The sequence below is a fragment of the Notolepis coatsorum genome (genome assembly GCF_963971535.1).
Source record: "Notolepis coatsorum genome assembly, chromosome: 10".
Lineage (NCBI taxonomy): Eukaryota > Metazoa > Chordata > Actinopteri > Aulopiformes > Paralepididae > Notolepis > Notolepis coatsorum.
In genome coordinates this window covers 135,285,857-135,311,740 of record NC_140174.1, presented here as the reverse complement: position 1 = coordinate 135,311,740, position 25,884 = coordinate 135,285,857, and the positions used below count along the sequence as shown (strand labels likewise).

The 25,884-nt window shown below is 44.7% G+C and overlaps 1 protein-coding gene across 1 annotated transcript in view; it reads right to left on the bottom strand.

Moving 5' to 3' along the window:
- Positions 1–20,337, bottom strand: part of trpm6 (transient receptor potential cation channel, subfamily M, member 6) — a gene marked incomplete at its 5' end in the record, with an annotated part of 158,988 nt that extends 138,651 nt beyond the window's left edge. The window contains 14 exons of the mRNA XM_084323194.1: positions 3,764–3,904; positions 4,086–4,139; positions 5,000–5,134; positions 7,768–7,868; positions 8,320–8,392; positions 8,574–8,697; positions 14,469–14,643; positions 15,063–15,234; positions 15,562–15,686; positions 16,188–16,401; positions 17,297–17,486; positions 19,479–19,517; positions 19,760–19,839; positions 20,314–20,337. Of these exons, the coding sequence (XP_084179320.1) occupies positions 3,764–3,904; positions 4,086–4,139; positions 5,000–5,134; positions 7,768–7,868; positions 8,320–8,392; positions 8,574–8,697; positions 14,469–14,643; positions 15,063–15,234; positions 15,562–15,686; positions 16,188–16,401; positions 17,297–17,486; positions 19,479–19,517; positions 19,760–19,839; positions 20,314–20,337 (1,647 nt within the window). The remainder of the gene's footprint in view (positions 1–3,763; positions 3,905–4,085; positions 4,140–4,999; positions 5,135–7,767; positions 7,869–8,319; positions 8,393–8,573; positions 8,698–14,468; positions 14,644–15,062; positions 15,235–15,561; positions 15,687–16,187; positions 16,402–17,296; positions 17,487–19,478; positions 19,518–19,759; positions 19,840–20,313) is intronic.
- Positions 20,338–25,884: the final 5,547 nt, after the last annotated feature.

Genomic DNA, 25,884 nt, shown 5'->3' with positions numbered 1-25,884 from the left:
GTTCTTGGCGGTCGGGGACGCGGTCACAGCTGCATTCTCGACTGTGATGGAAAGGTCGGTCAGGGGGAAGGATTTGGCCGGCAGGTGGAGCAACTCTGTTTTGCTTAGGTTCAGTTTGAGGTGGTTGGTCGTCATCCAGGCGGAGATGTCGGACAGACAGGCCGAGATCCGCTCAGAGACGTGGATATCTGAGGGAGGGAAGGAGAGGAAGAGTTGAGTATCGTCGGCATAACAATGGTAGGAGAAGCCATGAGACGTGATAATGTTACCCAGTGATTTAGTGTAGAGGGAGAAGAGAAGGGGTCCTAAAACCAAGCCCTGGGGGACACCCGTCCGCAGGGGGCGGGTGGCCGACAGGGTCCCTCTCCATGACACTTGGTAGGAGCGGTCATTGAGGTATGATGACAGCCATGTCAGCGCAGAGCCAACCACTCCCATTCCTGTGGATATTTCAATGAAACTCATCAAATAATAATACAAATAAATACCCACCATATATAATAATAATAATAATAATAATAATAATAATAATAATAATAATAATAATAATAATAATAATAATAATAATAATAATAATAATAATAATAATAATAATAATAATAATAATACATCTATTTTATATAGCGCTTTTCCAGGTGCTCAAAGACGCTTCACATGGGCAGGAGAGACAAACTATGGCAAAACAAAAAAACAGAACAAAACAGAACAAAAATAATACATGACAAAATAAAATAAAACCGACAGAATTAGAGGTCAAAAGCAAGATTGAAAAGGTGGGTTTTGAGGGCTGATTTAAAAGATGTCAGGGTGTTTGCATCACGGATATGGCTGGGGAGGGCATTCCAGAGGGAGGGGGCAGCAGCAGCAAAGGCCCTGTCGCCCCCCAGGTCCGGAGCTTGGTCGTGGGAGGTGTTAGGAGGTTGGCATCTGCAGACCTAAGGCGACGGGTGGGCATGTGACGGTGGAGGAGGTCGGACAGGTAGGGAGGGGCAAGGTTGTTGAGGGCTTTAAATGTGATGAGTAGTATTTTAGTGGAGGTCGTGGAGGACAGGGGTGATGTGATCAGAGCGACGGGTGAAGGTGAGCATGCGGGCAGCAGAGTTTTGGACATATTGGAGTTTATTGAGAATAGTGTTTGGTGAGCCGTAGAGGATGCTGTATATCATATCATAGGGTGCATGCTGCAGGTACATATGTAAGACTGTTAATAAAGAGTGGTATAATTATTGTTGTATAGAGTAGTGATTCCCAAACCTTTTTTGACCAGTTATGTCTGACCATGAAAGCAATAAATGCTAAAAAAGAAATCTTTAAAAAAAAAAATCTGATGTATTATTATTATTATTGTTTGTAGCATATTAACACTTTAATCGCCGAAAACGCCGTAACTCGTCTTTCCTAGCCATGCTCATTCTGCCGAAGACGCCGTAACTCGTCTTTGATGTCAATATTTCAAAAATCTGTCATCGAAATCATATTTCCTTTCCGGAGCTCTGAGACACACTGCTGATCTCCTCTCAACTCTCTAGCGGTTCAAGAGCGCCATCTGGTGGCCGATCGGCAGATCGCCAACCGGAAATTAACCTTTGAACCGGTAGTGCTCATCCATATGTGGTCCGGCCACTCGCTATCGTTAGAGAGACTCCGTATTGACACAGTGAACATCGATCGGTGCAAATAACTCGAAAAAACAACATGATTTGGACGTATATACTATTATACAACCTGGAAATGGATCGGGCATTTCTACATCCCATAATAGAAACAATTCTGTTCCACGCTCATCTGCCAGCGGCGCGAGGAAGCCACGGTAAGATTCAGCGTTATATTCTAACGTGTTCGATATAAACTGCTATGATGAACATATGACCCACTCTGGATGAATCATCTAACGCTGCCCACGGAATTATAAACGATCCCCCGCCCATCCGGTCATCATCAGATGATACGTAGAAACTTCTAGAAGCACGTCCATTTGAAATTTTTTATCTTGCACAGATTCCTACCAAACTGTATTTGATCATCAATATAATGCATTTAGGGCTATAAATCACATTCTGAAGAAAGATAAAGATAAAAACATACTTATACTTTAGACCATATTTTAGTATGAATATGTGAATGAAAAAGTTTAACGTTGCTACACCCTGAACAATACATATAGGACATTGAATGGGCCATAATAATGTCAATTTAGCAATAGAATTTAAAAAGTTATAGCCCTGCAAAGAAGGGGAACTTCTCCATGTTAAATAGGGCTGGCGAGGGATGGTAAATTATGAATTTAACCCCGGCGATCAAAGTGTTAAAGACTGATAAAGGAGTCGTACTATTTTCTCTGATAAAGGAGTCGTACTATTTTCTGAATTAAATTCCACACCTATTCCTTATGAGTAAAGAGGAATGAGCCCAAAAGCAATTTCTAGATAAAATATTACACATATTTAAGATTAAATGATAATTTAGCAGAGTTAAAAACACACAGGCATAGGCTATGACAATATTTTAAAACAATAACTTGTGCCTGCTTCTGAGAACAGAGAAAGAGATTGTGAAACTCTCTCTCTCTCTCTCTCTCTCTCTCTCTCTCTCTCTCTCTCTAACACACACACATGCACAAACACTAGGGTTGAGTACCGTTCACATTTGAACCGGTACCGGTACCTGTGAATCGATACCAGTACCCAATGCCAACGGTACCTTTTATCTGTACTTTAGTCTCTAAAAATTTAATCTACTTACCTCAGTTGTAAAAAATGTGTCCAAACTTCTAATAATTTATTATCATTATTATTTATTTAGAACAATTTGTTAATATATATATAATATATAATATTGCAGCGAGCGTTGTCTGCATCTAGCTTTGTAAAGTGTAACCACACTTGCGACCGTTTTTGGCTTGTCATCGCCCCGACTGCTTTGTTGTTGAATCAAGTCAGATCCTAGGTCAGCGTGTGTTGTGCGCCGGCACCGGTGGATCTCACGTGAATCGGTACTCGGTAGTACCGATGTGATTCGGTCGATACCCTTAAAAGTACCGGATTCGGTCCCCATCCCTAACAAACACACGCCCCCTCTCGCTCTCTCTATCTACACATAACCGTCAACTTGTACACACATAGTTTACACACAGCCTACTAAGTATATGTCATTATCCAGATATCTCTGTACATCATATCTATAATTCCAGATATCTCTGTACACCCTATCTATAATTCATATCATATACGGCAGTGCTCCACTTGTTTTGTCTACTCTCTAAACACTTTGTTAGCTTTCCATTCTACAGAGATCTAAGCTAGGGCCATTGCTGTGACATAGGTCTCTCCATGTTGCAACATGTCATTCTCAGAATGTAAACTCTATCATTAATCAAAGACTCTGTTGTCTGCCTCCGTATGAATAATCCGGTCAAATTATTACACATCAAATATGTAGAAATAGAATGTGAAATGAACCGCGGAACCCCGCTGGACAGTTATCACGGCACACCAGGATGCCACGGCACACCAGAATGCCACAGCACACCAGAATGCCACGGCACACCAGAATGCCACGGCACACCAGGATGCCACGGCACACCAGGATGCCACGGCACACCAGGATGCCACGGCACACCAGGATGCCACGGCACACCAGGATGCCACGGCACACCAGGATGCCACGGCACACCAGGATGCCACAGCACACCAGGATGCCACGGCACACCAGGATGCCATGGCACCCACTTTGGGAACCACCGGTATAGAGACCCCTTGCTTACCTTGCCCTTGGCACGCAGGTTGTTGTAGAAAGCTCTGAAGTGCTTCCGTGTGTAGCTGCTGCGGTAGGCTCCTCCGATCAGATATTCTACCACCAGGCCCACGTCAATAATAGATAAACGATAGCCTCTGGGGAGAGAGGACTACAGACACAGACACACACACATCATCATCATCATATACATGTACAAACCATGCATAAAGACACAGTTAAACAATTAAAAACACAAGCTATATCCTGTGTGTCCAATAATGTCTCAGTAAAACCCTGTTATAACACAAAAGAAAACTAATAAATATGATTTAATTTGAATTGGTCTTGACCTGTTTCACGTCTTCGACAAGGTGGTGGAGGAAACTGTCTGTGGGCCCCTGTGGCTGAGGATAGAAATTATTATTATTATTACTCACATTATTACTAGTAACGATGTACAGACTAACTACAAACCCACGGAATTATGACACTTGAAGAATAACACAACACGCACACGCCGGTTACTTATTTCATGTAGCGGCGAGAGGAAAAAACAAATCTGCAAGCGACCAAACGCTCACATCTGGGATTCCACAGATCTTTGTTTTGTCTCCATGTGGGAACTTGTTATCCCAGAGACATTAATTATTAAACACACTTTAGTACTCAGTAGATAAAAGGAAGTAAGGGGAACACCAAGTAAGAGTGGACCCACCGACCAAAAAGCTCTATGATCTACAAAACATCTGCAAACAACAGCTGGGAAAACATCATGAATATTATTCATGAGGAAAGTAAGAGTCCATTTGGTGCAAAACACTTACAGTGTATTATTGTGATAGCTATCAAAGACACAGCAGCTTTGGCAATTGTGGTTCAAACGCCGGCCACTGTGGTCCACACACAAAAAACTATAATTTCATCTGTTTACACGGAGAAGAGAGAGAGAGCCGAGGGGAGCGGGGAGAAGACAGATGAATAGAAACAAAAGTACCGCGGGATGAAGTTATTCAAGTAAAAATGCTCTGTATTATCCCAAAACGAATACATCATGTGGCTACTGTAAATGTTCCAATAAATCACCTCGGAGACACGAATGTGTGCCGAAGAGGAGAGGATTAATTGCTGCGTCACGCCCCCCCCCCCCCCCCCCCGCCCCCCCCTCTGCGCCCAAGAAACAAAAGAGAAAAAGAAATCCCTAAACCCGAGAGGAAAGAAAAGTAAACAGAATGTGTGAGAGGGGGGGTGAATGCGTTGCAGCCACCGTGTTGTACAACTCCTCCAGACGGTCCACGGTGAGGAAGTGGTTCATGGTCATGCCGTGGTCAATCAGCAGCTGGACGAAACCAACGCGGTCCATCACCAGAGCGTCCAGCATGGCCTGTTCCAAAGAGCCCACCTGGATACAGCCGTCATTACACAGAGGATCGTTACAATCACGTCGTTAACGCAAACCTTGAATACAAACCATGATAAGATGCACTCTGTATGATTTGTTGATGGTTAGGAATGAGGATTGTGTAGACTCAATCTAGTACAATTAAGGGGAATAAATTAAAAAGGTGATTTAACCCTTTCAATACCACACTACCGAAGGTTAACCCCTCCACTACCACAGTACAGACAGTTAACCCTTTCACTACCACACTACAGGTTAACCCTTTCACTACCACACTAACCTTCTGTAGTGTGGTAGTGAAAGGGTTGATGTCCGCACCATCCTGGGTGTTGCCGGGCCAATAGTAAGCGTTTTCAGGCCAAACGGTTCTGGGGACTCCCTGAGAAGAACTACCCATTGGGAAGCTCCCCAGAGAACTACATACCTTCATGGATTTTTTTTCTGTTTGAATTGGCAGCAGCAATAGAGATGCTGAAGTGGCGCATGCCCACCGTGCTTCTGTCTCCCGCGGAGAGGGACAGTGGCTGGGCGTGGTGAGAGGGACAGTGGCTGGGCGTGTAGTGAGAGGGACAGTGGCTGGGCGTGGTGAGAGGGACAGTGGCTGGGCGTGGTGAGAGGGACAGTGGCTGGGCGTGGTGAGAGGGACAGTGGCTGGGCGTGGTGAGAGGGACAGTGGCTGGGCGTGGTGAGAGGGACAGTGGCTGGGCGTAGTGAGAGGGACAGTGGCTGGGCGTGGTGAGAGGGACAGTGGCTGGGCGTGTAGTGAGAGGGACAGTGGCTGGGCGTGGTGAGAGGGACAGTGGCTGGGCGTGGTGAGAGGGACAGTGGCTGGGCGTGGTGAGAGGGACAGTGGCTGGGCGTGGTGAGAGGGACAGTGGCTGGGCGTGGTGAGAGGGACAGTGGCTGGGCGTGGTGAGAGGGACAGTGGCTGGGCGTGGTGAGAGGGACAGTGGCTGGGCGTGTAGTGAGAGGGACAGTGGCTGGGCGTGGTGAGAGGGACAGTGGCTGGGCGTGTAGTGAGAGGGACAGTGGCTGGGCGTGGTGAGAGGGACAGTGGCTGGGCGTGGTGAGAGGGACAGTGGCTGGGCGTGGTGAGAGGGACAGTGGCTGGGCGTGGTGAGAGGGACAGTGGCTGGGCGTGTAGTGAGAGGGACAGTGGCTGGGCGTGGTGAGAGGGACAGTGGCTGGGCGTGGTGAGAGGGACAGTGGCTGGGCGTGGTGAGAGGGACAGTGGCTGGGCGTGGTGAGAGGGACAGTGGCTGGGCGTGGTGAGAAGGACAGTGGCTGGGCGTGGTGAGAGGGACAGTGGCTGGGCGTGGTGAGAGGGACAGTGGCTGGGCGTGGTGAGAGGGACAGTGGCTGGGCGTGTGGTGAGAGGGACAGTGGCTGGGCGTGGTGAGAGGGACAGTGGCTGGGCGTGGTGAGAGGGACAGTGGCTGGGCGTGGTGAGAGGGACAGTGGCTGGGCGTGTAGTGAGAGGGACAGTGGCTGGGCGTGGTGAGAGGGACAGTGGCTGGGCGTAGTGAGAGGGACAGTGGCTGGGCGTAGTGAGAGGGACAGTGGCTGGGCGTAGTGAGAGGGACAGTGGCTGGGCGTGTGGTGAGAGGGACAGTGGCTGGGCGTGGTGAGAGGGACAGTGGCTGGGCGTGGTGAGAGGGACAGTGGCTGGGCGTGGTGAGAGGGACAGTGGCTGGGCGTAGTGAGAGGGACAGTGGCTGGGCGTGGTGAGAGGGACAGTGGCTGGGCGTGGTGAGAGGGACAGTGGCTGGGCGTGGTGAGAGGGACAGTGGCTGGGCGTGGTGAGAGGGACAGTGGCTGGGCGTGTGGGGAGAGGGACAGTGGCTGGGCGTGGTGAGAAAGCTTGGCTGCATTAGTTTGGCCGAATAGCGAACATTGGAAATAACGTTACTTCATATATAAACACAACAACACTGCTTAACTTATACAATCTTGTTGTAACGTAAGAGATCCGCGGAGAGAAGTATTAATTTTGTTTTGGGCATAAATCCCACCAGATTGATCAATTTACAACAAAGCGTTTCATGGTTGATAACAAGATGAGTGCTAAAATGGCCAATAGCTAACTTTAAATACTTAACCTACTTAACTGTTCTGACAGCACAACTGATGTAACTAAGAGGGTCGCTGGGATTTCTTTTTTTAATGCATAGGTATTTCAACTACAATACGAGGTTGACATTGTTGACATTGGCATGTCTGTCTCTCCAGCCCCGTGCAGCAGAGCACAGCTGAACACACTTAGGTCTGATACCATGAACGTGACATCTGGACCAATCACCGTACACTTGCATCACTCATGGTTCCTCTGTGCTGGGAGAGACGGGAGCTAAATAAAAAACCCAAAACGGGGTTGAGGAACTACAATCGTCCTCAGTTCCTGCAGTGCGAAAACACAGTTTCACAGTTCCTGAACTATGAAAAAGTCCCTCTGGTCCGAAAACTCCAAATGAGCACTGCTAATTGCATGTAATTGCTCATTTAGGATCCCCATTAGCTTTTGCACTAGGCACACTTTCCTCATGACAAATGATGGGATAATCTTACCAAGTCCACCTTCAATGACAGGTAACAAAACCATGACCTGCAGTAGAACAGAACCTGGAGTATCTCACCTTCCAGTGTTGTCCGTACACTAGGACGTGTTTCTTAGCCACGTCGACTCTGTCCCACACTAGTGCCATGCTCAGCTGCTCAGCAGGGCTCACCTTGGTGCCTAGCAATCAAAACACAATTTAACAATCACAAACACAAATCTATCTGTACACTGTTGAGCAAAGATATTTGGCTCAAGACAGTGGTTCTAAACCTGGGGGTCGGGGGCCCCAAAGGGGTTCGAGAGATGATTTTTGGGGAGGTCGCGAAAGGATACATGAAAATATATCATTGTGTTTTGGTATAAATGCTTCTTCTTTTTCTTGTGAAATAATGAATATTGTAAGTCTAAGGCCCATCTTCAATCATTAATAAAAGTTAAATAGCCTGAAAAGGGGGAATAAAAACCTAATTCTGTGTCAAAGTTCTGTCTGTGCTTGACTACGAAGTGGGGTCATTCTGTTTATAGGGGTCATGCACCAAAAAGCTTGAGGACAAGGAATCGATTGCATACATTCTAACGTGCTTTAGATGACTATTGTCATGATAACCAGGTAAAGCAGGATGAGTACCCTTAAATGTAGCGGTCAAAATGGCAGAGTCTGCTCTCTGTTTGTCCTCTGCCTCTGAGTCATAGATGGTGATCTGCGGTTCAAACATGTGACACGTTGAAATACTTCTAAGCTGTCATGAGGACATAGGCAGACACATATGCATTAAATGGTGGGGGAGAGAATTCACTCAGTATTGTGGAGTGCAAGAAGAACATTCACTGTACACACACACATGCACACACAGACACACACAGGCCTACGGGTGTACTTACCGACTGTCTGTGGTCCATACACTGCAGGAGAAGGTTGTGGAGGTTAGAGGCCTCTGTTCTGTCCACTCCAAACACACTTCCTATCCTCACCAGGAGGTCCTCCTGAATGTCAGCCTTCAGCTGCCTAAAACATACAGTGAACTAGAATAGGTTGTCTCTGCAACAGGTCATTTCATTAAATGTGTCTTTCCCCACAATAGCTAAGCCACCTAGCAAGCTACCTGGCTAATTGTCGGCTGCTCTAGACTGCGGAGACTAAATATCTTTCATGCCCATTGTTTTTTATTTTATTTAACACCACTAAATAACATAGTGTACATATAATTTAGTAGAGCCTTAAGCAAACATGTGTGTCAGCATAACTGACTGGAAATAGCAAAGCTGCGCAGATATTTCCAGTTTCTAAAATCTTGATTGAAAAAGTATAATAATAATAATGCAATAATAATAATAATAATAATAATGCAGGACCTGTCGCAGAGGTCTTTAATTGGCATGCAACGACACTCAATGTTTTAGCAGCACACAGCGGTTAGTTATCACACACACACCGGAACACACACGCATGCATTGTCTCTTTAGGATCGGCTTAACCCATCCCGGTTGGGAATTGATAAGATTTTATCGATACGATTCCATTATCGATTCTGCTTATCGATCCGATTCTTTGTCGATTCCCTTATCGATCCCTGATAAATTTATAATTTAAATAAATAAATTGGAAATGCAACAGAACTAAGCTGGTTAGAATAACAACATACAACTTGACATTTCTGATTGTCATTTATTGTTGAGCCCCCATGTCAGAAAAATACAAAAACTGTAAAAAAAATATATTAACTATAGCCTACACTTAAATTAAATAATGTATTTGAGATTCTCTTTAAAAAAAATTTTTTTTAACTGTACCTCTCATGTTGGGATGTAATTGGACCCCTATTACTTGATATGATTTTATACTCAATCGAAGAGGGTAATTTTCATAGGAACGTCAATATTGCACTCATATCTGTCCTCCTTAAAAAAGACATAGACCCCACCGATTGTGGTAGTTATAGACCCTTAAGCCTCCTCGGAACCAATATCAAGCTGTATGCTAAGGTACTAGCCATCAGACTTCAAAAGCATATGACATCTTTAGTTCATCCTGATCAGACAGGCTTCATAAGAGGCCGCCTGCTCACGGATAATATTAGACGGTTACTGCATGTGATAGACGCCAGCAAGGATGACGTGCCTCCTACAGCTATATTATCCTTGGATGCGATGAAAGATTTTGATAGGTTGGAATGGTCTTATTTATGGGCAGTACTCGGAAGGATGGGGTTAGGAAACGGATTCATTAATATGATAAAAGTACTATACAAAGAGCCATCGGCCATGATTATAATTCACCTCCACACTCTTTCCTGTGTCACGCTCGTCCAGACAGGGTTGTCCTCTTAGTCCCAGACTATTTGCTCTATCCTTAGAGCCTTTAGCACAGTATATAAGACAATCTCAATTAAGGGCACACAGCATCATATTAGTTTATATGCGGACGACGTAATATTGTTCATGCAAAACCCTACCACCTCACTGCCTCATCTTCTCAAGCTGATTGATGATTTTGGCAATCTATCGGGATTTAGGATAAACTGACCAAAGTCGGCCTTCCTTCCACTTAATGTCACTGCGAAGGCTACCTTCCTTCCAGAAAATATACCAATGGTAGAACACTTTAGATGTCTTGGAGTTGAAATATTCCATACTATATGCCAAACGGTGAAGTATAATTATACAAGAGTCCAAGATAGGATCACAAATGACTTTGACAGGTGGTCAAAACTTAAAAACTCAGTACAGGCCCGAGTATCAATAGTTAAGATGGATGTTTTACCTAGAATCAACTTCATTAGTTCAATGTTACCGTTACCCCCCCCCCCCCCCCCCCCCCCCTGCTGGTTACTGGAAAAAATTACACTCCGCCGCATATAAATTTATTTGGAACAACAAACCTTCATGAATAAAAAGATCCACCGCACAGAGAAACAAAGCCGACGGAGGTTTAGCATTTCCAGACTTCTACCACTATTTTAAAGCGTTCTCTTTAAGACCACTGATCACCTGATTTGATTCTCAAGCATCTGTATCCTGGAGAACATTAGAAGAAAACATAGTGGCACCACATAGACTGCAGGATATAGTATACACCAAATTATCAATTAAGCAATGCAACCTGAAATTTGGCCCTCTTATTACACATGTGATCCGGATATGGCGTGACATACACACATACACACAAAACACACAGAAAAAATGTCATCGCCATTCTCCCCTATTTAATAACAATGCACTCCTTATTGCACAACAACCTATCAGATATCCCAAATGGGAAAAGCAGGGCATACATACATTGGGAGATATCTTCAACGTACGGGTTTCTGTAGCTATCAAGATATACATAAAAAATTAAACCTCACCAGCTCCACTTATTATTTCTATATACAGTTATTAGCAACTTTGAAGGCTCATGGAGTCCCATTAAAGATACCACTTGAGCACCACAGATATCACAAATTATTTTATGAAAGGGAGACATCGAGAGGCTTCGTCTCTGACTTTTATCATCACTTACTTACGTCTTCGTATGGAATCCTTCCCCTAGACTCAGTTTGGAGGAAGGATATACCAGACTTGGAAGTAGATTTTGATTGGCCTGAAGTCTGGGCAAACGTTCGACTATCGTCATGCAACCCGGATCATCAACAGATTAATCTTAATTTTATTCATAGGACTTACCTGACTCCTATAAGATTGAACCGAATGGGGCTTAAACAAGACTCTCTATGCTCCTTGTGTCTAAAGGGTGATATCGGTACATTTATGCATATGTATTGGGAATGCCCCCCTGTTAAGATATTCTGGGAAGAAGTAATCATGCAATTATCAGAATTTTTATCTCTGACCATACCTGTACTTCCTTCGGTATTGTTGCTGAATAATGTCTCTCAGTTATCACACTCTGTACATGTAAAGAGGCTAATCTTGTCCGGTATTACGGCTGCCAAAAAGCTAATAGCATCACGTTGGATTCAGCCAGATAAAATGTGCCTGAAGGTTTGGATTCTTACCTATCTTGATTGATTTATTTAGAGATATCTATTGCACGAATCCTAGGTGTTAATGAAGCCAGCATAGCAAGAAGAGCGAGCAAGAGCATATGTATGTATTGTATTGTAAGTATTATGTATATATCTTGTAACCTACATTTATATTGATTCAAATACTGGACTGCATAGTCCTGTGATTTATTGTGGATATTTACTGTTAATGTTTGTGTGTCTAGTTTTATGTCATGTCAAAAATTGAAAATAAAAAAAAAGTTAATTTGAAACTACTAATTTTGAAATTTGAAACTAATTTAATCTATTGAATAACGACCTGTTGAATGTAACTACAGTTCAATATCTTAAACTAATTTAATCTATTGAACCGTAGTTGCATTCAACAGGTCGTTATTCCTCTGACTTCTCTGTCTCTGGTCTTTCAGAAGACCAGCGCGTGCGCACATTTTAATACTTTATTTGGTTCCACAAATTATATTACATAAACAGGGAATCAAATGTATCGGGGCCAAGCAGCACTGAACACTTAAGGGTACACATAGCACCTCCTTCTCCACGTGGCTAAGCTGCCAATAATAGCTGAGACAGAGCAATATTTGGCAATTTGTTTGGCTTTTCTTTTAGACATTGCAGCAATTCTCAGACCGGTCATGGTGGATTTGTGTACATGGCCAAGACTTCCGAACACAAGTACACCATATCTACACCTATACCCAAGGTCAGTCATCACACTGAGCAGTGGTTGGTATTTGATATACTTGTCCCGGAAGGCCTGGTCCATGTACAGGTCAAAGGTACAGCCTACTTCTATGACCAGCACCTCTCCGTGGCTGGTGTCAACAAAAACAACGTCCGGTGTATTGGGTATGTTAGCAAAAACATCGTTGGTAAGGCCAAACCACTCTGGTTTTACTCTGGCATGTTTGTACATTGTTGCACTAGCTGGTGATATGTTCCGTACCGCATCAGACACAATGTCCACAATACGGTCATGACGAGCGATGTACAGGTGTTTGTATGCATTACATCCGTTTGTTATGTGTGCAATGGATTCTAGGTGTTGTGAATCCTGATGGTTTAAACAGAATGGACTGTGAGTTTGAGGATACCAAGTGGACAGATTGTATTGGGTGGGTAATACCTGCAGTCTTGCTTTGATGGTAAATTTTAAAACATCCTCACCAACAGCGGCGTTCTTATACACTGAGTGTGAGACTGAGTGGTCAGCAAACTCCAAACAAGCTAGTTTGCCCTGTAGTCTGACACACACACACACACACACACACACACAGAGCTCCCTCCCCGGTCCCCGCTCGCCCCTGTCCTGTAAGGTATTGGCTCGTGTTGCTACACGGACATGTTTGTATGTTGCACGGTACTTCCTGACTTACCTACCAGTAAACAGTCAATGTGATCACACGCTCTCTGTCTCTTATTATATGTGAACATTGAGGATGCCCAATGAAAGGTTACCCAAAGTTGCCTTGAGATGGACCCCAGTTGGGAAGAGAAAGAGGGGTAGACCAAAGAACACCTGGCGAAGGACAGTGATGATGGAGCTGAAGGAGATGGGTCTTTCCTGGGACGAAGCGCAGGCCAAAGCACGAGACAGGATTCAGTGGCAGTGTATGATTGCGGCCTTATGCCCCAACCGGGACGAAGAGGATAAGTAAGTAAGTAAGTAAAGAGTACAAGGTTTACACAACAGCCCCCATCCACTTTTTTTTTGTATTTGTACCTGTACTACCTGCTGTCAGCTGGTATCTCTCTCGGTGTGTCTGTATGAGCTTGGTTAGCTAGCGTTAGCTTTGCGGCTGTTAGGTTGCCCCGAATTAAATGAATGACTCGGTTCTAAAGAATTCTAGTCGTTTTCAATCACTGCACTTAGAAACAGTCAAACAGCGGGAGCGTTTCGGGAGCATATGACCAAAACTCAGGCAATTTCGAGCCCTTAAGGAATCAAATAGTCTGCTCTATGGCTGCATGCTAACGCTAACATTATTGTTTTGAAATGCGCAACTGTCGGAAAAACCTGGCAGCGATAAGAGGAATCGATAGTCACGGAGGCATGCGATTCCAGGAATCGGACAATTAGGAGGTTTTTGATTCCCATTCCTACATCCAAGTGCTCCTGCCCGCCTTCATCACGGACGCGACAGCGTTAGCGATCTGTTGTTTTGCATGTTTTTCCATTGGGTTTCTCTTATCGGGGAGAACCCTTGCGAGCACAGAGGGGGAGAACATGCTCCACACAGAAAGGCCCGGGAGATACCCCACCTGGGTAACTGGCATCATGGAAACCTGGTCCCCAAGCGGGAATCGAACCCTGGACCTTCTTGCTGTGAGGCGACAGTGTTAACCACTACACCACCATGCCGCCACCCATTGCCCAAGGACTGATGATGTCGTTTTGATGTAGCGAATCCCGACATCCAGACTTTGTAATCTGAAATATCTGCATAGTGTTGCTATTTAAAACCTGAAAATACCCAACACCCGCCCAATGTTCTGCTACATTAGATACAGTAGGCCTAGTGTATGTTGTTTTGCAGCTTTAGGCACCGACAGGCGTACACACACACACACACACACACACACACACACACACACACACACACACACACACACACACACAGACACACACACACAGACACACACACACAGACACACACACACAGACACACACACACACACACACACACACACACACACACACACACACACACACACACACACACACAGACACACACACACACACACACACACAGACACACACACACAGACACACCTCTCCATATCGGTCTGCTTGTGTACGAAGGCCAGCAGGTCTGCAGCCCTGCCTGATCCTTCAAACACAACCACTGGCACAGGAGGCACGCTGCTAACATAGTTCAACACCGTGGACACGATGCCAGGGCCCCCCTCCACCACCACGCACACCACTGGCACTCCCTGGTTCAGGCCTAGAGGGAAGGAGGAGGAGAGAGATGGAAAAGCAGAGGATTACATCCATCAATCATTACTCTCATCATCACTCATCAATCTTATTGTCTCACACACACACACATACACACACACCAACTAACTCACGGGGGTGTATCTTCTATTGTCTCACACACACACACACACACACACCAACTAACTCACGGGGGTGTATCTTCTGCAGCTGGATGTGTTTCTCCAGCCTCATACACACACACCAACTAACTCACGGGGGTGTATCTTCTGCAGCTGGATGTGTTTCTAACTCACGGGGGTGTATCTTCTGCAGCTGGATGTGTTTCTCCAGCCTCATACACACACACCAACTAACTCACGGGGGTGTATCTTCTGCAGCTGGATGTGTTTCTCCAGCCTCATACACACACACCAACTAACTCACGGGGGTGTATCTTCTGCAGCTGGATGTGTTTCTCCAGCCTCCTCCTGAGGCCCTGCTGGCAGCCATGTTTCCCCAGAGTTCCATCGTCCACCAACAGGAAGTGTGAGTGGAAGCTGTTGAGGCAGGCCCTCTTACTCAGGGGGTTAGCGAGCGGCTGGTAGGGTCTGAACACCTGCACCAGGGACATTCATGACCACGGAGGGTTACAGATTATTTTTGTGATCGCTATGTTTGTACTGATGACAGTGGACTGATAGATTAATAGTATATGTTTTTCTTAGCTGCGACCAGCAGCTCTATAGGCGCATAACTTCCAAATGGATTCACAGACTCTCTGAGTGGCAGTGGGAGTGGCCCAGAAGAAAAAGACACGTAACTTCTAAATGCCTTCACATAACATGAACAAACTTTGTGGAAAACTTGATCATGGCCACACACATAGCCACGCCCCCTTTCAAACAAACACAACATCACATCAAACAAAATGTTCACCACTTACATCTCTGCCTATGAGGTCAACGTGGCTGTCAATCAATCCCCAGGGCGTGACGCCGACTGTGTTTCTCTTTCTGAGGTCATGGGTCCCGTGTGTTTTCACCGCCTCACCTACGAGCTTGGACACACCTGGTGGGAGATCAAAATTAATACACCTTTAATGTGTTCAATACTAGATCTAGACAGATGAGCATGTGTCCATGAAATAGTCGATAGTCGCCTAATCAAGACCCACCGATAGCAGGCATAGCATAGCAAGATTTACGCACACAAACTTGCATCCTCACAGATCTTCACCCCTCACACATACACACACACTTACTGAGGGCTAGTGACTTCTCCCACTGGATGGTGTGACTCGTGCAGCTCCACAACGGTGCGGTTGCTTGCTTGCTCACTGTGCTACACACTTGCTGACTGTACTGTAGCCCCTAGCCGCTTGCCGATTCTCACTTCTCATAATGCATCCCATCGTTCTCACATGCACACACACACACACACACACACACACACACACACATGCTTCTCATACGCACACACTTGCATGCTTCTCACTTCTCGCATACACACTCACGCACGCACGTTAAACCCACAGTCGACCACGCAAACCGCATCTCCACTCCCCCGTACCGGTGTTAATGCCGTCGGTCAGTATCCACGCCCCGGCGCTGAGGGCGGCGGTCAACAGTCCCTTGCTGAAGGCCTGTCCCACTTTGGGAGGGAGGGGGAAGTTGTCAGAGCCTCCGTGGACGCTCAGCAGCAGCTTGGGTCTCTCCATCTGCCACTCCTTCAGCATGAGCTGGAGCACAGCCTCTGGCTTGGAGTCCACAGCCAGGCGGACGTACTGCAGAGGAGACAGATGTTCGGGGACAACGGTTCTCTTCTGGTCCTAAAGAGCTAAACAAGTGGCCTTCATCCAGCAGGTGCCACGTTACTCTGCTGCAGTGGTGCAGTCGTAATATGGGAACTGGTAACACACCACGCCACGTGCACGCGCGCGCGGGTACGTGCATGCGCACAGAACTGATTTATACACACACACACGCACGCACACACACACGCACACACACACAAGCGCATATACGCAAGTGCAATCTTTCTATCATACAAGCTCTTCTTGCTCTCTATTTGTGTGAATGTGCGCGTGGAAAGCTGGCGCGCAGCACAGACGCTTGATTCAATATCATAAGCAGGTAGACCCCCATCACGAATTCCGAGCCACATTAGTATTCACCTCCACTGCCTGTGTCACACAGAATGAAGGGGGTGATGCATTCAGATAGCCAACACCCAGACACTTAGTCTACCTGCACTTTTTGTTATGTAAAACGGTGGCCGGGTACTAGTCACAACGAATGGATACAGCGCATTTTTGTGTGCGCGTACACGCGAGTACACATCCGTGCGTGATCGCGCGTACTTCTGCCTCAGTGATCTGGTAACACGGCGTGTAACCGGGTGTGACCACGACTGCACCACTGCTCTGCTGCCATGGGAACACCGGAACAGTGCCGCCACTTGTAATCAAATCAAATCAAATGTATTTGTATAGCCTGAGATCACATGGAATTGCCCCCATGGGCTGTACAAGTCAAGAAGAAACATCACAATAGATCCAGAAGAAAAACCACCATAAAATCCATATATGTAATTGTAATGTGAACATACAAATCAAACACGGCTATCTTAAATCTGCATACCATGATTTGAGTGTTACGAGTCACAACAGACCTACATACCTTAGCCCTGCAAACGCGCTTGGCGCTGTCCTCGAAGTCTGCGGTCCCGTAGGCGTTGGTGGGACTGGCCTTGGTGTGGCGCTCCATGGACCACGTCTCCTCCTCCTCCTGCCCAGGCCCGGGACAGAGGGACATGGGGGGGCCTGAGTCTTCCCAGGAATGCTCCCCCATCAGACGGCCACAACAGCATCTGAGGGATGGAGGGAGAGAGAGGAGTGGAAGGGAGAAGGCATTTCTGAGTTCATGGAAGGTTTCAATGTTTCACAACAATTTACCTATCTCAAATCACACTCCCCTCTTTTCTCGATCCTCCAACAGTTATAATTGGAGAATCAAACAACAGTTGTGACTGAAGGATCAAGAAAAGAAGGCAGGGTTTGGTCAATTACACAATATGTACACATGCTCAACTAATTCTGGTTCTTGTTAACATCCAGTCTGATAAGCGAGGGAGTATGGAGGGAATGGGTGCTATAGACCCTGGGATTTGCTGTCGGTGTCCAGTTATCTCATTAAACAGCACATTACACACTGGGACAGGCTTTGACTTTGGATAGTAAATGTGTACCTGTCAACAAAATACTCCCCTATGCAGCAAATATCAGTAAACATCAGCTGATGGTCAGCTGTTTTTGTGTTTAAATGTTTGCGGACCAGATTTTCACCTGGAACAACAATGTTGTTACGCAGCAACTGAAAACACCACTGAATCGGTCTGGTATATTTCATCTATTTATTCTTACACATTTGCACTATCTCTTCTACCTCATTTTAGCATTTAGCATTTTGTACATTTTAGTTTTGTATATTGTATATATGTTTCGTCTTTTACTCTTTTACTGTATGAAGCATAATCTCAGGAGGGTCATACAGAACCAAGCATTTCACTACAATGTACATGTAATAATAATAAATATAGTATAGTAAAAAAAAAAAAAGTAGAATAAAACAAAACTTGAAAGTTGAACTTGAACTATTCCCACAAAGACAGGTGCAGGGTCGAGACAGGTGGTGGAAAAGGGGAATGTACACAGGAGGGAGAAGGACAGGAGGAGGGAGAGAGGGGTAAGAGAGGGGAGGGAACGTGGGGGAGAGAGCATGAACTATGGGGACGAGAGGGGTTCAGAGAAGGGACATGGAGGACCAGGCGAGGATGGAGAGGGGAAGCTGGAAAAGGCTTGGTTGGGGGGAAGGCCATACAAGGCCTTCCCTCCTAACAGGCATCTTACCCTTACCCATCGTACCCTTACTAAGGAAACCCAGTAAGTAATGCACTGACCAGCAATAGGCCAATATCCAACCTTCCATTCGTTAGCAAGATACTTGAAAATATTTTCTCAGTCCAAATCAACTCTTTCAACCAGGCTTCAGAACATACCAGTCTTCGAAAAGTTTGTTTGTCTTTCTTCAGAACATACCACAGCACTTACTAGAATAACTATTTTCTCAACCACAGTCACTGCAATTAGAATCTCTTTTGCGGTTTAACGCTTTATCTTCAGACTACACCTCTGAACCCGCATCCCCTGCCCCCACCCCAAGCATCCTTCCTTCCCTACCCTCACTCTCTTCCCCTACTGCCTCTAAAAATACCACACCTTGACCCTTTTCAATTGTTCTTGGCAACGTCTTGTGGTTTCACTTCTTCCCACTTACCAGGCTACTTGTGATGCCAGTGACATACATTCTCAGTCACTCTGGATGAGAGAGCATCAGCTAAATGTAAAAATATTATTCACAAGTTAGACTATATTATATTATGTGTTGTTCTTGTTGCTCACACACACACACACACACACACACACACACACACACACACACACACACACACACACACACACACACACACACACACACACACACACACACACACACACACACACACACACACACACACACACACACACACACACACACACACACACACACACACACACACACACACACACACACACACACACACACACACACACACACACACACACACACACACACACACACACACACACACACACACACACACACACACACACACACACACACACACACACACACACACACACACACACACACACACACACACACACACACACACACACACACACACACACACACACACACACACACACACACACACACACACACACACACACACACACACACACACACCAAGGAACCCTACCTGATTAGGTTCTGGCATACTTGACACACTGGATAGCATCTGTAATAGGCAGGAAATAACACATTAGCAACCAACCGACATGATCCCTTGCCTAGATAGAAACATGCTAAAAACACCTAAATGCTAAAAAACGTATTCTCAGCACTTGTATCCGCCCACCACTGCCAGTATAGTACTGTCAAAACAGTTGTTAAATATCATTTTCAAGAAATGTCAAATACTGTATTCTGTATCTTCTATTTCTCTTGTTGGTTTGTCATCTATGAACTTGTCCTGTCTACCTGTGCAGGTCCCGACTGGACGGAATAAATCTGAGACAGTCCCTCCTGCAGAAGGTCTCCTCGATCCAAGACGTCTTTGACTGGAACAAGAGAAAGAAAATTAAAGTTATATGACAACAGATCAGTGGGTGTCTCTCAAACTCACTCAACAACATAATAGCTTTATCTAGCCTTGTAATAAAATCTGATCAGTGACCTTTTCGGTGAAGCTTGAAGCAGACATACTGCTACATACTAAAATAATTACACTATGGCCAGTCGACCAAAGGCTGGAAACACAAGTTACAACATTTTTAAATACTAGTCTGCATTCTTTCTACTTGGCATAAACAGTGAGCGGATGTGAGGCATAATAGTCCACCTCTTATTCATGTTCCACGTCATAGCGGCCCTTTCTTAATGCTTCCCCTGGTCTGTCAGGGTCCTCGTGCGCTAATGTTATTTCCCTAGCCAAACATTAACAATGGCCTACTGAATATAGCGGTGTTGATAGGAAACACCCCCCCCCCCCCCCCAACACGCACGTACACACACACGCACACACACATACACACCCCCTTCCTGAGATCAGCAGACATGGTTCATGGATGGTCCTCCCTCTCCCTCTATCTGTCTGGGCAAACTCCAAACAGTGGAACCAACCAAACAAACAACAACTTCTTCTTCCATCCCATTTCTCAGGCCCAATCGACGCATTTTGGTGGTAAAAGAATTAGCAATATATTTACGTTTTATATCAGCGAAAGTCCAAAAATATAAACGCTAAGTTTCTATCTTAACGTTAAAACGAACCATCATGATAGTATTGCTGTGTTTGTATCAGGGTGGGTGGGGATTTGATTGGCTGTTTTTAAATAAAGTGTGGCCGCAGGATTAATAACGTTAACCTTAGTTCGACCAGATAAACAAATATACGAATTAAAATAGTTGGACCTGCGAGATTTGTACTTTGTACTTTGTAGGTCTGCATTTTAAATGTAAGGAGTAAAAAGTATGTTTTTTTTTTCTCTGAAATGTAATCGAGAAAAAGTACAAGTATACAAACCTAATAATACTTGAGTAAAGTACAAATCCCCCAAAACAGTACTTACATATTGTAACAAAGTACAATTACTCAAGTACTTTACACCCCTGCACACAACATCAACCACACAAACTAGTTCTTAGGCTAAATCAGTTTTAGAGGAGGCTACAGTAGCAAGGAAAATGAACTGCCCCTAACAGAAAGAGCAGTGACCCTAGCAAAAATGCAAGACCTGTTTGCCAATGTGCATAATATCCTCTGATTGTACTCTACACTGTCACAAGACTGACCCATCTCATCAAGAGGTGACAAAAGCCTCTTCCACCTTAGAAACATAGCTAAAGTATGACCATTTATAAATCAAAAGGATGCTGACAAAATGATCCATGCCTTTATTTCAAGCCAACTTGATTACTGTAATGCACTCGAAACTGGCCCCTGTAAATGTCCTAACCCAACCCCCTCCAATGTACAGTAAATGACCAAGTATGGTTTTGTCAATATTCCAATGTACAGGTTTTGCTTGTACAGTTGTACAGTGTTCCCCACCCACCCCTCCTACCCCGAGGGACCCTGATGTAAACAAGACAAAATTCTTTCTCTGGTCTGCATCCCCTTAACAATTGTGTGTATTGAGCCGTACTGTATTGTACCCATTCTGCAATCTGTTAATAAAGTTTTCAATCAATCAATCAATCAAACTATTTACTGGCCTCCCTAAAGAAACACAGAGACTTCAGCTAATTAAAAACTCTGCAGCTAGGCTACTAACCAGAACTAAGAGGAGAGAGCACATTAGTCTAGTTAGCTACTCTGCACTGGCTTCCGGTAACATTTAGAATGGATTTTAAGGTCCTCCTCTTTATACAGTATGCAAAGCCATAAATGGAACATACATGGAAACTACATTGCCAACAATTCTCTTGTCAACAACGTGCCCCCAAGAACACTATTACTAGTGGTCTATTGAAGGTTCCTAACCCTAACCCTAACCCTAACCCCAAGAACACTATTACTAGTGGTCTATTGAAGGTTCCTAACCCTAACCCTAACCCCAAGAACACTATTACTAGTGGTCTATTGAAGGTTCCTAACCCTAACCCCAAGAACACTATTACTAGTGGTCTATTGAAGGTTCCTAACCCTAACCCCAAGAACACTATTACTAGTGGTCTATTGAAGGTTCCTAACCCTAACCCTAACCCTAACCCCAAGAACACTATTACTAGTGGTCTATTGAAGGTTCCTAACCCTAACCCTAACCCCAACCCCAAGAACACTATTACTAGTGGTCTATTGAAGGTTCCTAACCCTAACCCTAACCCCAAGAACACTATTACTAGTGGTCTATTGAAGGTTCCTAACCCTAACCCTAACCCCAAGAACACTATTACTAGTGGTCTATTGAAGGTTCCTAACCCTAACCCTAACCCCAAGAACACTATTACTAGTGGTCTATTGAAGGTTCCCAAGAACACTATTACTAGTGGTCTATTGAAGGTTCCTAACCCTAACCCTAACCCCAAGAACACTATTACTAGTGGTCTATTGAAGGTTCCTAACCCTAACCCTAACCCCAAGAACACTATTACTAGTGGTCTATTGAAGGTTCCTAACCCTAACCCTAACCCTAACCCTAACCCCAAGAACACTATTACTAGTGGTCTATTGAAGGTTCCTAACCCTAACCCTAACCCCAAGAACACTATTACTAGTGGTCTATTGAAGGTTCCTAACCCTAACCCTAACCCCAAGAACACTATTACTAGTGGTCTATTGAAGGTTCCTAACCCTAACCCTAACCCCAAGAACACTATTACTAGTGGTCTATTGAAGGTTCCTAACCCTAACCCTAACCCCAAGAACACTATTACTAGTGGTCTATTGAAGGTTCCTAACCCTAACCCTAACCCTAACCCTAACCCCAAGAACACTATTACTAGTGGTCTATTGAAGGTTCCTAACCCTAACCCTAACCCCAAGAACACTATTACTAGTGGTCTATTGAAGGTTCCTAACCCTAACCCCAAGAACACTATTACTAGTGGTCTATTGAAGGTTCCTAACCCTAACCCTAACCCCAAGAACACTATTACTAGTGGTCTATTGAAGGTTCCTAACCCTAACCCTAACCCTAACCCCAAGAACACTATTACTAGTGGTCTATTGAAGGTTCCTAACCCTAACCCTAACCCTAACCCCAAGAACACTATTACTAGTGGTCTATTGAAGGTTCCTAACCCTAACCCTAACCCCAAGAACACTATTACTAGTGGTCTATTGAAGGTTCCTAACCCTAACCCTAACCCTAACCCCAAGAACACTATTACTAGTGGTCTATTGAAGGTTCCTAACCCTAACCCCAAGAACACTATTACTAGTGGTCTATTGAAGGTTCCTAACCCTAACCCTAACCCCAAGAACACTATTACTAGTGGTCTATTGAAGGTTCCTAACCCTAACCCTAACCCCAAGAACACTATTACTAGTGGTCTATTGAAGGTTCCTAACACTAACCCGAACCCCAAGAACACTATTACTAGTGGTCTATTGAAGGTTCCTAACCCTAACCCTAACCCCAAGAACACTATTACTAGTGGTCTATTGAAGGTTCCTAACCCTAACCCTAACCCCAAGAACACTATTACTAGTGGTCTATTGAAGGTTCCTAACCCTAACCCTAACCCCAAGAACACTATTACTAGTGGTCTATTGAAGGTTCCTAACCCTAACCCTAACCCCAAGAACACTATTACTAGTGGTCTATTGAAGGTTCCCAAGAACACTATTACTAGTGGTCTATTGAAGGTTCCTAACCCTAACCCCAAGAACACTATTACTAGTGGTCTATTGAAGGTTCCTAACCCTAACCCTAACCCTAACCCCAAGAACACTATTACTAGTAGTCTATTGAAGGTTCCTAACCCTAACCCTAACCCCAAGAACACTATTACTAGTGGTCTATTGAAGGTTCCTAACCCTAACCCTAACCCCAAGAACACTATTACTAGTGGTCTATTGAAGGTTCCTAATCCTAACCCTAACCCTAACCCCAAGAACACTATTACTAGTGGTCTATTGAAGGTTCCTAACCCTAACCCTAACCCTAACCCCAAGAACACTATTACTAGTGGTCTATTGAAGGTTCCTAACCCTAACCCTAACCCCAAGAACACTATTACTAGTGGTCTATTGAAGGTTCCTAACCCTAACCCTAACCCCAAGAACACTATTACTAGTGGTCTATTGAAGGTTCCTAACCCTAACCCTAACCCCAAGAACACTATTACTAGTGGTCTATTGAAGGTTCCTAACCCTAACCCTAACCCCAAGAACACTATTACTAGTGGTCTATTGAAGGTTCCTAACCCTAACCCTAACCCCAAGAACACTATTACTAGTGGTCTATTGAAGGTTCCTAACCCTAACCCTAACCCCAAGAACACTATTACTAGTGGTCTATTGAAGGTTCCCAAGAACACTATTACTAGTGGTCTATTGAAGGTTCCTAACCCTAACCCTAACCCCAAGAACACTATTACTATTGGTCTATTGAAGGTTCCTAACCCTAACCCTAACCCCAAGAACACTATTACTAGTGGTCTATTGAAGGTTCCTAACCCTAACCCTAACCCTAACCCCAAGAACACTATTACTAGTGGTCTATTGAAGGTTCCTAACCCTAACCCTAACCCCAACCCCAAGAACACTATTACTAGTGGTCTATTGAAGGTTCCTAACCCTAACCCTAACCCCAAGAACACTATTACTAGTGGTCTATTGAAGGTTCCTAACCCTAACCCTAACCCCAAGAACACTATTACTAGTGGTCTATTGAAGGTTCCCAAGAACACTATTACTAGTGGTCTATTGAAGGTTCCTAACCCTAACCCTAACCCCAAGAACACTATTACTAGTGGTCTATTGAAGGTTCCTAACCCTAACCCTAACCCTAACCCCAAGAACACTATTACTAGTGGTCTATTGAAGGTTCCTAACCCTAACCCTAACCCCAAGAACACTATTACTAGTGGTCTATTGAAGGTTCCTAACCCTAACCCTAACCCTAAGAACACTATTACTAGTGGTCTATTGAAGGTTCCTAACCCTAACCCCAAGAACACTATTACTAGTGGTCTATTGAAGGTTCCTAACCCTAACCCTAACCCCAAGAACACTATTACTAGTGGTCTATTGAAGGTTCCTAACCCTAACCCTAACCCCAAGAACACTATTACTAGTGGTCTATTGAAGGTTCCTAACCCTAACCCTAACCCCAAGAACACTATTACTAGTGGTTTATTGAAGGTTCCTAACCCTAACCCTAACCCCAAGAACACTATTACTAGTGGTCTATTGAAGGTTCCTAACCCTAACCCTAACCCTAACCCCAAGAACACTATTACTAGTGGTCTATTGAAGGTTCCTAACCCTAACCCTAACCCCAAGAACACTATTACTAGTGGTCTATTGAAGGTTCCTAACCCTAACCCTAACCCCAAGAACACTATTACTAGTGGTCTATTGAAGGTTCCTAACCCTAACCCTAACCCCAAGAACACTATTACTAGTGGTCTATTGAAGGTTCCTAACCCTAACCCTAACCCCAAGAACACTATTACTAGTGGTCTATTGAAGGTTCCTAACCCTAACCCTAACCCCAAGAACACTATTACTAGTGGTCTATTGAAGGTTCCTAACCCTAACCCTAACCCTAACCCCAAGAACACTATTACTAGTGGTCTATTGAAGGTTCCTAACCCTAACCCTAACCCTAACCCCAAGAACACTATTACTAGTGGTCTATTGAAGGTTCCTAACCCTAACCCTAACCCCAAGAACACTATTACTAGTGGTCTATTGAAGGTCCCTAACCCTAACCCTAACCCCAAGAACACTATTACTAGTGGTCTATTGAAGGTTCCTAACCCTAACCCTAACCCCAAGAACACTATTACTAGTGGTCTATTGAAGGTTCCTAACCCTAACCCTATTCTAACCCTAACCCCAAGAACACTATTACTAGTGGTCTATTGAAGGTTCCTAACCCTAACCCTAACCCCAAGAACACTATTACTAGTGGTCTATTGAAGGTCCCTAA